We start from the raw sequence: 12,165 nt of genomic DNA on the forward strand, positions 1-12,165 counted from the left end.
CCTGCCTGGCTGCAGACAATGTGCCTCAAACACAGATGTCCTCTTTCAGGAGATATCTCCAGAGGCTGCTCAGTGGACAGAGCTTACACAATAGCTGCTGGCCGGATTGAAACAGCTAGCTTCACACTGAAAGGCTCCCAGCTATGAAACTGCCTCTTAGACAAACATGACTGCCTGAAACTGGGGAACTGAGGCTTGGGGCAGGAGTTGGGAGCTGACCAGACTTCCCTGACCATTTTTCGGCTACTTTTAGTGTTTGGTGAGGCCCCCTTAGTAGGGCTTCAGTGGGAGAGGGAGGTGAAGAGTTAAAAGGCTATAGAGCAGAGTTGGTGGGTTGAGGGAGGGGAGAATGGCCTTAGCATGAGGTTGAGGTACGTGCACTTTCTATGTAGGAAAGAGGTGCATGCATACACCTTTGAGAAGGGCCGCAATGTAATCTAAGAGGAGCCTCACAGAGTCTCCTGGCCAGTGTGCTCATGCTCCTGGGCTGGGCTAGAATGAAGCTTTTATAAATGGAAATAAGCCAGTGGTGCTCATAAAAAAGACACAATGGGGTTTGCTTTGCCTGGTAATGAACCCCGTTTCGTTTTCTATTCTAAATTTTATGTATTACCTCTAAAATTGAACTTTACCGTCAGAAGACTAATTTCTTTTGGCACCCTCAGACAGACTGTGTTTTGTACTATACAATAGTTTAAAACCCCATTTTATTGTTCTTGCGCTGCTGCTTTATAGCTAGAAAAATGACACTTCTTTGTATTGTCCCTGACATTTATGGGAGAAAACATTCTGCTGTTGTAGCCTTCTTGCTCCCATATTGTATCATGGTCTATAAATGTTTTAGATACCCATGAAGAATCAGTTTGTAGTTGAACTACAATGAAAAAAAAAAAAAAAGAGCATATGACCTAAGAGGACTCTCCATCTATTCAGACGTGAAAAGCAACTTGTCAGATGGTTTTATGTGACTGACAAACGTGCAGCATTTTGGAGGTAAAATGCCACAAAGTATTTCCAAGAGAAAATGTTAAATTCATCACAAGCCAAAAATTTCCCTGCATATGAGCTGTCCATGAATAAACCACCTACCAGACATCAGCAGGACATACACTAATTTGTCTTATGGTGGGTATGTGTGACCACGCAAATTTGAAGAACCATGGAATTGTTTGCTGCAAATGAAGCTAAACAACCCAAAGAGAATGAGACCCATGGCTACAGCCTCATTTCCATGTTCTCTAACCAACTTTGCTAAAAGGTCCAAAGCCACACCCATCCCAGCCCTGACTGTCTCATGCACACTGTTAGAGGTGGCCTGAAAGGATTTCTTCTGCCCCTCCCCACCCCATGACCTCCAAGGGAGGCCTAAAAGATGTTTTAGTGCTGGCAGCTGTAGCTCTGCATTGTGTGGTGACTTGGAGACAAACAGTGGTTTGCTCCATCACTGCATGGCTTGACCCTAAAAATGGGCTTTTATAAAATTCCCTCTATGTTCTTTTTCTACCACCTGGATCTGGAGAAATTAATAAAAAGTAAGAGATTGTGACCCAGGGATAGTCAATAAGAGGGCTTCTGATGGAGACAGGCCCTTCCACACAGCATCGGTGCCCCACGTGTCAACCACCCAAGTCCAGTCCCTGCTTTGGGCAGCCCCTTTCCATCATACGTCAATCCTGAAACAGGGGTCAGCATTTTTCCACACTGCACCAAACAGAATCCATTCCACACAGCACTAATAGGCAGGCAGATGTTACTAAAATTTTTGAGGGAAGAGAGAGGAGGATTTCCATGGGGTGTGTCATTCCATGGGGATTTACACACCCCCTGGAAGTTCATCTCAAACCCTTTTTGGCTTGGCTTCTCACCTAAGCCTCTGTTAGTGCCCTGTCAACCTTCTCTCCCTGCCCCACCACCTTTGAAGCCCCAAACCTCACTGCTTCCAGCTAGAAAAACTTTCTAGTTCACCCCCAGAGGACCCCATCTTCTCCCCTTTCTTATGCAAACCATTTTAGTTCTCTTCCAACTTCTCCTTCCAAGATTACATAACCCTACCACTACCTAATACCCACTATAAGCATGTAGAGAGCCATTGTTTTCAAGCATCAAGATCTTTATGTTCAGAAAAAAAAGATACTCCAAGTACTAGGATTCTTCCTTCATAAAAGAGAGTGAGGAGGTTAAAATAACAATAATTAGGGTGTACTCTGGTGGCTCAGTGGGTTAAGGATCTAGCAATTATCACTGCCATGACAGTGGGTTGGATCCCTGGCACAAGAACTTCTGCATATGGTAGGTGCAGCCAAAAGAAAAATAAAATATGTTCTCTTTAAAAATTAATGAAAAATAAAATAACAATAATTTTCTCTCTCCTTTTGTATACTTATATAATATGCATTTTATACATACACAATAATATATATCTCATTATAATTATACACCTATATATGTGTGTATGTGTGCATGCACATACATATGTGTATAAAACACTTACTAAAAGAATGACTTTAAAAAAACCCACAAACAAACCCAATGTGCTTCCGGGAATTCCACACCAAACTTTTGCTGGTTATACCTCATCCTTAGAGAAGAACAAATCTTTTTATTCCCTAAGCTATCTCTATACCTTAAGTGTGAAGTAACAAACACATTCAGGCTTTTTCTGTACATAAATGAACTAAAAACAGTGTCTGGCATGTAGAAGCAAATGTTAGTAAATGTTCTTTTCTTTAACCCTCCCCTCAAAAAAAAAAAAAAAAAAGAAAGAAAGAAAAGAAAAAGACAGGAATAGAGGGGTGAGTTCCCAAAGCAGCCAGAGGCCACTGGAGTATAGGCTGCTCCCTCCAACCCCCTAACTGTTTGTCTTGTAGTTATTTTGGAGCCATGGCTCGCGGAGATATTCCTCCAGTGAGGGAGCGGTCTGAACGAGTGGCTTTGTCTAACTGGGCGGAGCTTACACCGGAGCTGTTAAAGATCCTGCATTCTAGGGTAAGATTCGTGCTTCCAGCCCCAGGCTGGGGGTCAATGTCAAGGGTGAGTACAGACAAAAGTCCCCTTGCCCATCAGCTGGCCACTCAACATTTCAACTTTTTTTTTTTTTTTTACAGCCAAGGTCTTTTATTTTCTTTACACTTACCATGCCACGAATTCATAGAGAATGGGTTCCAACAGTTCAGGCTCCTTTCCATTGGCTCTCAGGAACTGAGCTTCTCTGAGTGGAGCAAGCTGGCGCTTCCACTGAACCCAAGTACCTTTCTCTTTGGCTTCCTTCTTTTTCTGATCGTTTTCCTTCACAGGTTTCAGGAAGCTGTCTTGGCTCTTAAAGTGCTTAAATGTGCTCCACACACACATTAATTCTCTTGGCAAGAATCTTGCCGTTAACTTGTTTCCAGCAGTGCCAACATCATACTGGGTGACATTGCAGTCTCTTCCGTTTTGCCATGGTGACATCTGCGTGGCATGCCTTTTCCAACAGTGCCCATTCCCTATTAAGGATACTGTCTACAATATCACCTTTTTTGTAGATTCGCATGAATGTGGCTGAAAGATCAATTCCGTGTTTTCTAAAAGGCCTGGAAAACATTATGAGCACGTGCCCTCCTCCTTCCCTTTGTGTTGGTCATTTTGATGAATTACTGGGAGATGATGGATGCAGCTGAAAAGAAGCATTGTCTTAACATTCACTAAACCATGTGCTGAGAGTAAATCTTTGGGGAAGTAGGAGTGACAGTGAAATAGGTGGTAATCTGCATTGTCAATTGGGTCATCCCAGATTGCCTTGGAGCTTTCAGGATGTCCTGGCTCAATGTAAAGCTAATCCCTTCTCTCCAGAAAGTGTAAGTCCACCTCCCTTGCCAGTGTCTCCTTTACTGACTAAGACCATATATGATGCCACTCACAGTTTGAGTTATAGTTATAGTTCCACTGTTATCTCAGGTGTGGACAGAGCCTGGCTTTTAAACTCTGGCTCTCTCCATAGCCACATCACCCTGGGAGCTGTCCTGTGAATGGATGAGGAGGATCTGCCTTGGAAAAACTTGCAGTTTGGCCAACTCCCAAGAAATGTGGCTTAGCACTACCATATCTCACTTTAGGATCCAGGACCAAAAGGTTTGGGGTGATTCAGGAGTGATTTGGCCAACTTCCTTGTATCCCAGAGGCTTAGGATCTCACTGAAATCAGAGGACCATGAAAGTTGTGATAGCGCTTCACTGGGGCACCCGCACCCTTATCGCATGGTTGGCCAACAACTGGCCATGTGTGGCCTTCTCCTCTTGACCACCATGCTCTTTGTGCCATGGACATGGCAGACATCTGAGGACCCAGCAGTGTTATGCATTCAGATCATAGACCCCATATTACTCCTGGGAAAGTGTGAGAGGTGCATTCAGGGCCTAGTGCAAAGAACTCAATGGAATCTAGAAGCAAGAGATTTAACATCTAATTCTAGCTTCACCATTAATTAGTGGTCTCAGACCAGTGCCCTGCCCCTTGGTTTCATTTTCAGACTGCCCTACCTGCCCCATAGGGACAGCCTAGGGTTGAAACAGCAGATAATAAAAGCATTAAAAAAAATTTAAGTGTAATATATGCGTTAGTTTCCCCTGTAACTCTGACACCTGTTGAAATGGTTAGATTGTATCTCAGAATGCTCTTCAGTCAGGTGTATATTCCTCTGCCCTTGCAAAGAGAACTGCCAAACAGAGTCCTCACTGGCCCCCAATACCCTTCCCCACGTCTTGCTGATGCTGGGAAAGGAGGGTCTTTCCTGGGCAGGTGTTCTCAGAGCCATCTCATCCTGTCCCTCATCCCCTGTCTTGTGTCTGTCCCACAGGTTGCTGGCAGACTGATCATCCACGCAGATGAGCTGGCCCAGATGTGGAAGGTGCTGAGTCTCCCGATGGATCTGTTTAATAGTGTGATGAATGTGGGCCGCTTCACGGAGGAGATTGAGTGGCTGAAGTTTCTAGCCCTTGCTTGCAGCTCTCTTGGAGTTGTAAGTTAGCTTGATTGCTCTTTGTTCCTCCTGGGAAAATCCCTTGGAGTCTGGAAGGGCAGTACAATCTACAAACACGGTCAACTCTCCAGGGCTAAGGAGGAACATGCCTCCTCTTGTCTACTTCTCCTCTGAGAATGAAGGTCATTTCTCTGCTCATTGGCCAGAAGGAGGGATTAGGAGGAGGGAGAGGAAAACTGGCATCAGACTCTGGGGAGAGGTTGACTAAGATGCAGCTTTGGGATTATTTATGAATTCAGTCACTGCACTTAGGTTTATTTCCTAAAATAAAATATCTCTCCACTCCTTCCATTCATATTCCTAAAGATAACCAAGAGCCAGCTGTAGAAGAAGATTGGCTTATGCGTGGGATTCACCCACCCAGAAGATATACCAATAGAGATTTTTTTAAAGGGATGCAGCCTTATAGAAAACTACTATTTGATAAGCATAATTGGATATAAAAATAAGAGATAAGGGAGTAGGAAAGGAGAATTGAGGCTATTTCCAGACTAGTCATGACATCACCATGGATGCAGGACCCTCATACAAATGCATGCCTTTTCCAGATTTGACTTGATTTACAATTGGAAGAGCTGCTTTTCCTGTTTTAAAGAAACCAGTTCATATGCAGACTTCAAAGCTTTTGGTAGCATCTTATATGTGGACTCACTCTTGTTAAACGCTATTATAATAACAAATGAAATTGAGTCAGAAAAATGATTTTTTAAAACTCCGTGGAATGCATGCAAGTTTAAAAATTAATGCGAAAATGATTGCCTCTGCCAAAACCAAATGGTACGAGAAAGCTGGTTTGACTCATTGAGTATATCTAAACACGATCTTGCTCTTTCCTCTTAAATATCCTGGGAATGCATACTTGATACTTCCATTTGTGAGAAAAGTTACCAGAAATATTGAAGTCCAACTTTTCCTGTAGTTCTGCTCAACTTTCAGCATAATTATGTCTTTAGAGAGGAGGAGAGGAGGGGCCATTGCTGGGTTGTTGTTGTTGTTTTTTCCTTCTTCAGTGTCTTTTCTAGCAACTATTATGCAATGAATAAACTACTCTCCACAGCAAAGGCAGGCAAGTTGCCAATCAGCGCTAGTCTACTTGTGTGGAAATAGCCCAAGGACGGGGGAAATCACAGAGGGAATATTAAAAACTGACACATTTGATGAGATTCTCATAGGGTCACTGATTTATTATACCACATTCAGAAATGTTGGAGGGGGAGAATGTATTTCTCTGTAGTTAAGCCTGATCTTCCCAATCTACGCTACCCAGGAAGGGCGGGGTATGAAATAAACAGATTCACCCCTTGGAGTTCCCGTCATGGCTCAGTAGTTAACGAATCTGACTAGGAACCATGAGGTGGCGGGTTCAATCCCTGGCCTTGCTCAGTGGGTTAAGGATCTGGCGTTGCTGTGAGCTGTGGTGTAGGCTAGCGGCTACAGCTCTGATTCAACCCCTAGCCTGGGAACCTCCATATGCCGAGGGAGTGGCTCTAGAAAAGGCAAAAAAAAAACCCAAAAAAACAAAAAAACAGATTCACCCCAACTCAGGCATCTTCGTCTGCTTCAGTAGCTGAAAACAGCTCTAAAGGGAATCGCTCAGTCTCTCAGATTGCTCCTCTCTGAATCAGGGTGGCAGTGAGTGTTAGAGGTGAGGGATGACACTGGGATCTGAGAGCAGCCAAGAGGGGGGTTCCCTCATCCCTCGGTCCTTCCTGGCCCCTCTGATCTCTCAGAAACACTCTGTGTGGTTGCAGGCTGTACAGCTGAAGCCTTTAGTCTCTTCTCTCACAGCAGGACAGGTCACCACCATCTCACCTCTGTTCTCACTGGTGCTTAGGGCTTCCTTGGGTCACTTCCAAGTTGCCCTCCTCTGTGCCCTGATCTTGGTCCTCTCCTTGTCCATATACATCACAGTAACCCAGAGTGACATTGGAACACTAAATCCCTCCTCTCCCTCTGCAGCTGCTAGGTTTACTTGGATACAGTTGCCACCCAAACTGGGGAGGGGCTACCATGAGGTGAGTCATGTCTGTCTACTTCCTACTGAAACAGGGAGGTTGGATTAGATGGTCCATGAGGTCCTTTGATCTCTCACACCCTGTGATTCCATTACACCTTCTCTGCTTCCCTGAGATACCCTCAGGCCTGGCTCTGGATAACAGTGGGCCCCGCCAATTCTGAAAATTACCTAGGTGTCTAATTTTGTCCCCCACCTCTATCACCCTTATATCAGAGAACACCTAGAGGGGAGGGGAGGTCCCCTTGTGGCTCGGCAGGTTAAGAACCTGACTAGTATCCTTGAGGATGAAGGTTCAATCCTGGGTCTCACTCAGTGGGTTAAGGATCCAGCATTGCTACAAGCTATGGCATAGTTTGCAGATGTGGCTTGGATCCTGTGTTGCTGCGGCTGTGGCCTAGGCCAGCAGCTGCAGCCACAGCCCCCTAGCCTGAGAACTTCCATATGCTGAGAGTGCAAGCCTAAAAAGGAAAGAAACAAAAACATCCAGAGGTAAAGTCAGCCTGAAGGTCCAGTCCATAAATAAGGGTGCCCTGTGAATCCCAGGGCTAGTCCTGTTATTCCCATTTGTTTCATGCTGGACACCTCGTGGGAACTTAAATATGGAAGTGGTCAGGGTGGCACCATCTGGAGGACAGTCCATTCTTGTTAATCCACATATCTTTAGAGGCAAGCCCAGAAATTCCCTCCTTGCTTTGCCAGCTCACCAGCCAGTCCTGATCTCTGTGCCGTTTAGAAAAATCCAGTCCCTCTTTAGAGAAGAGCCCAGTGGCACAACTTGTGGGAAGCAGGTGCATTTCCTCCAGCCTTGTGTTCTCTGAATCCACCCACAGGATTCAAACACTACATCGCGCAGACCTGCGCTCCTCTTCCCTCTCAGCACTCCTTCCTCTAGGATGTCCGCTCTGCCTCCTGTTCCACTGAGGCCAATTACACACAAGAAGAGATCGTGTAATTGTGTTCACTGGAAGGAAGGGCATATTTTGTTAGCAGATAATTCACTTTCTCAGCCTTTCACCTCTGAGTTTGAAAATGAGGCTTGTAAGATGCTTAAAGTCTATCTTTATAGGGAGTTCTTGTCGTGGCTCAGTGGAAATGAATCTGACTAGTATCCATGAGGATGAAGTTTCCATCCCTGGCCTCGTTCAGTGGGTTAAAGATCTGTGTTGCCGTGAGCTGTGGTGTAGGTCACAGATGCAGTTTGGATCCTGCGTGGCTATGGCTGTGGTGCAGGCCGGCAGCTGCAGCTCTGATCTGACCCCCGGCCTAGGAACCTCCATATGCGGTGGGTGCGGCCCTAAAAAAAAAAAGACAAAAAAAAAAGGCTATCTTTATGAAGTGGAGCCCCATCTGACCAAAAAACTGTACAACAGAATGCAGATATGTGTTTTTTTTGTTTTTTTTTTGTTTTTTTAATTTTATGGTAGCTGAACCTGGGGCATATGGAAGTTCCTTGGACAGGAATCAAAACCCCACCTCCAAAATGACTTGAGCTGCTGCAGTCAGATTCTTAACCCACTGCACTACAGTGGGAACTCCAGATCTCTGTTTACTTTATTTATTTATTTATTTGGTCTTTTTGCCTTTTCTTGAGCCACTCCCATGTCTGCGACCCACACCACAACTCACAGCAATGCTGGATCCTTAACCCACTGAGCAAGGCCAGGGATCGAACCCACAACCTCATGGTTCCTGGTCGGATTCGTTAACCATTGCGCCATGATGGGAACTCCTGTTTACTTTAGATTTGATTAAATTGACCAGAAAAGCTCCAATCCAGAGAGTTTTTATACATTCATCCATTTATCAAATCTTTTAAAATATTTAAAAATCTTATGAGGGCAATAGAATTTGTTATTTGAATACTCAATAAAAGATAAGAAAGTACCACAGACTGGGTGGCTTAAAAAAGCAGTTTGTTTTCTCACTGTTTTTGGAGGCTGGAAGGCTGGATCAAGGTGTCTGAGGTCTCCTCCTAGGCTCTTTTTGGTTTTTTTGCTTTTGGTTTTTAGGGCCACACCTGCTGCATAATGGAAGTTCCCAGACTAGGGGTCGAATCTAGTGTAAGTGCCAGCTTACACTACAGCCACAGCAAATCGGGATCTAAGCCATATCTTCAACCTACACCACAGCTCATGGCAATGCCAGATCTTTAACTCACTGAGAGAGACTGGGGATCAAACCCTCGACCTCATGGATATTAGTAGGATTCATTACTGATGAGCCATGACGGGAACTCCTTCTCCTTGGCTTTTAATGATTACCATCATCTCCCTCTTTCTTATTATGGTTGTCCCTCTCTGCATGCATGTCTGGTACTATTTTTTCTCTCTCTTCTCTCTCTGTTTCTGTCCCTGCCTCTCTCTCCCAAGCACCCCCCTGCCCCCGCCGCCCCCTCTCTCTATCTGTATCCTTATCTCCTCTTCTTATAAGGACACCAGACCTATTGGATTAGAGCTTTAATGACTTTGTTTTAACTTAATTAGTTCTTTGAAGACCCTATCTCCAAATTCAGTCACATTCTGAGGTTCTAGGGGTTAGGACTTCAACATATGAATTTGGGGTGCATAATTCATCCCAAAAGAGCATCCCAATTTGGATGAGATTAAAGCAAGAGGATCACAGAACAAAGGCAATAGGGCAGTAGGGCTTTTTAAGAAGCAGAGAGGATGAGCTATAGTGGAAATGATGAAGTCCAGTGCACACATGCTTGCAAATCTACCTCAGTCATGCACACACCCTCCCACCCTCCCTGACAACCTCTTACCAGCTTCCTGTGCACCCACACTCCCACTCTCCTCCATGGACGTGCCTGGCACACTGCCTCACACTGTGCTTTGTAGCAGCTGCTGGGAGAGGACTCCCAAGGGCCTGAGAGAGTGAATGAAAGTGGCCTGCTCCCCTCCTGCGGCACTGCTCCAAGTGTCTTGCTGGAGTATATAAGCTCCACTAATCACCTCAGCCCTTTAGAGATAAGACTGGAGAGCATTAAGAAGAAGCAGTCATTCCAATTTTATAGAAGTTAAAATCAAACTACTCTCTTTCAGTGAGATTATTCTTTCTTTTTCTCTTTTTACTTTTTTGGCCACCACAAGGCATATGGAGTTCCCAGGCCAGAGAGATCAGATCCGAGTCACATCTGTGACCTACTGCCACAGCTTTCAGCAACACCAAATCCTTAACCCACTGTTTTGGGTTGGGGGATGGAACCTGCATCCCAATGTTCCCCAAACACTGCCCATCCCGTTGTGCAACAGAAGGAACTCTTAAGTTATTGTGATGAAAGGAATAAAGGTCTTAAGGCACTCAACTTATTCTTTGAGAGTATTCCTCCAAGCAAGAAAGGGAAGGGAAAAGAGACTCTCAGTAGATACTCAATATTTTGAGATTGAATTAAATGACATTTGGGTATTAAAAAAATCAAATTTTCCAATATTATATCATCCCCACTTCATTTTATGAGATCAACATTTTTGTTTTCTTTGTTGTATCTAAAGTGATTTTAGGCATCTTGACTTTCTCCTCATTTAACCTTATGGCTTTATAGACCATTGCCAAAACTCTCAAGATAGTGTGTGAAGTGTTATCCTCTGACCACGACGGTGGACCTCCCCGGATCCCTTTCAGCACCTTCCAGTTTCTCTACACGTATATCGCTGAGGTGGACGGGGAGATCTCCGCATCACACGTCAGTCGAATGCTCAATTACATTGAACAGGAAGTGTAAGTCAACTTTTACCAAAGTGGAGGGGAAAGACTATGGGGAAAGCAAATCTCACGGGCCAAGCGTAGTGAGGTTACTGTGTTATCCTGCTCTGGGAACAGACGAATACGTGAAGTAAGGATCAGAAAGAGGAGGGGGAAGGGGAAAGAAAGAATGGTATAGGACAGTGATTCTCATAGAATGCTCCCCAGACCAGCAGCAGCAGCACCTGGGAACATGTTAGAAATGCAGTTTCTCAGGCTGCACCCTGAGCCCATCCAATCAGAAACTCTGGGGGCGGGGCCAGGCCTCAGGGTCTCTGCGAGACCTGCAGGTGACTCTGGCTCAGGCTCAGGTTTGACCAGTGGGGCAGGAAGGGAGCAGGAGGAACAGGCAGTGAAGAGATGGGAAAAAAAGAGGGTGAGGACGACAGGAGCCCCGCAGAATTTGTTTATATGTATATAATCTTTCTTTTTTGTTTTGCATATGTATTTATTTATTTAATTTCCCCAATACATTATTTCTTTATATAATCTTTCTTCATACTAATTGTTCAGTGAGCTAACCCCTAAACATACTTTTTCCCCAAACAGAATTGGTCCTGATGGTTTAATCAAGGTGAATGACTTTACCCAAAACCCGAGGGTTCGGCTGGAGTAAAAGCACAATTATGGCAATTTTAAAGAAGATACAGAGATGATTGTGCTGCAGAATGACTGGACCCCATATGCCATCCAATGTCAGTTTTCTTGTGCATCTGGTACACACTAATAAACAATTAGGCAAAATATGAAATCAGAAATGTGTGGAATTAAGAGGTAAAAGTGTTGGAACGAAACACCTGCGTTAACAGGAGATGAGTATTCTTCCCATGTGAACACTGAGTGAAAGTGGCTAACAAAGCGTGGATGGAAAATGCATCTCAAGTGAAAGCCAGGCTGTCAGATTTTCAGAAGTAGATTGTTATCCCGATACAATTTTGATGTTTTGGTATTGTTAGGAATAACTTACACGAGTATCTTTTACATGGTTAATCCACTTTTTTACCCATTTATTTCTCCATTTGTTGCTACGATGCTAGCCATTCATTCACTCACTCACCAATATTTATTAAGGTTGGCTATATGCCAGGGATAGAATGACCAAATGAAATATAGAACACCCAGTTAAATTTGAATTTTGGATAAATGAATGGTTTTTTTAGTTATTTTTAGTTTTGTCTTTTTGTTTGTTGGTTTGTTTTATTTGCTAAAACTAGCAACCCTGGCCAGAGACTATGCTGGCTTCTGGGCATATACAAATAAATTATATCTAAATTCTGCCTTCGAGAAGGAGCTCACAGTCTAATAAGAAAGTAAGACATGAACTTAAGTCCCTTTATTATAAGTGGCCCCAAGAGGTACTAAAACAGGCCTTTGATTTTGACCCCTTCCT

General features: G+C 44.1%; 1 protein-coding gene and 1 pseudogene across 3 annotated transcripts in view; one reads left to right on the forward strand and one right to left on the reverse strand.

Annotated features, from left to right (window-relative positions):
- ROPN1 (rhophilin associated tail protein 1) overlaps positions 1-11,526 on the forward strand; it is a 32,543-nt gene extending 21,017 nt beyond the window's left edge. For all 3 annotated transcript variants that reach the window (XM_021068368.1, NM_001172369.1, XM_021068369.1), the window contains 4 exon segments: positions 2,868-2,985; positions 4,832-4,993; positions 10,576-10,751; positions 11,325-11,526. In XM_021068368.1, coding sequence (XP_020924027.1) covers positions 2,868-2,985; positions 4,832-4,993; positions 10,576-10,751; positions 11,325-11,391 — 523 coding nt within the window. In that variant the 3' untranslated portion in view covers positions 11,392-11,526.
- On the reverse strand, positions 3,079-3,903 carry LOC102157780 (annotated as a pseudogene).

The sequence above is a fragment of the Sus scrofa genome, chromosome 13, assembly GCF_000003025.6.
Source record: "Sus scrofa isolate TJ Tabasco breed Duroc chromosome 13, Sscrofa11.1, whole genome shotgun sequence".
Classification (NCBI taxonomy): Eukaryota; Metazoa; Chordata; class Mammalia; order Artiodactyla; family Suidae; genus Sus; species Sus scrofa.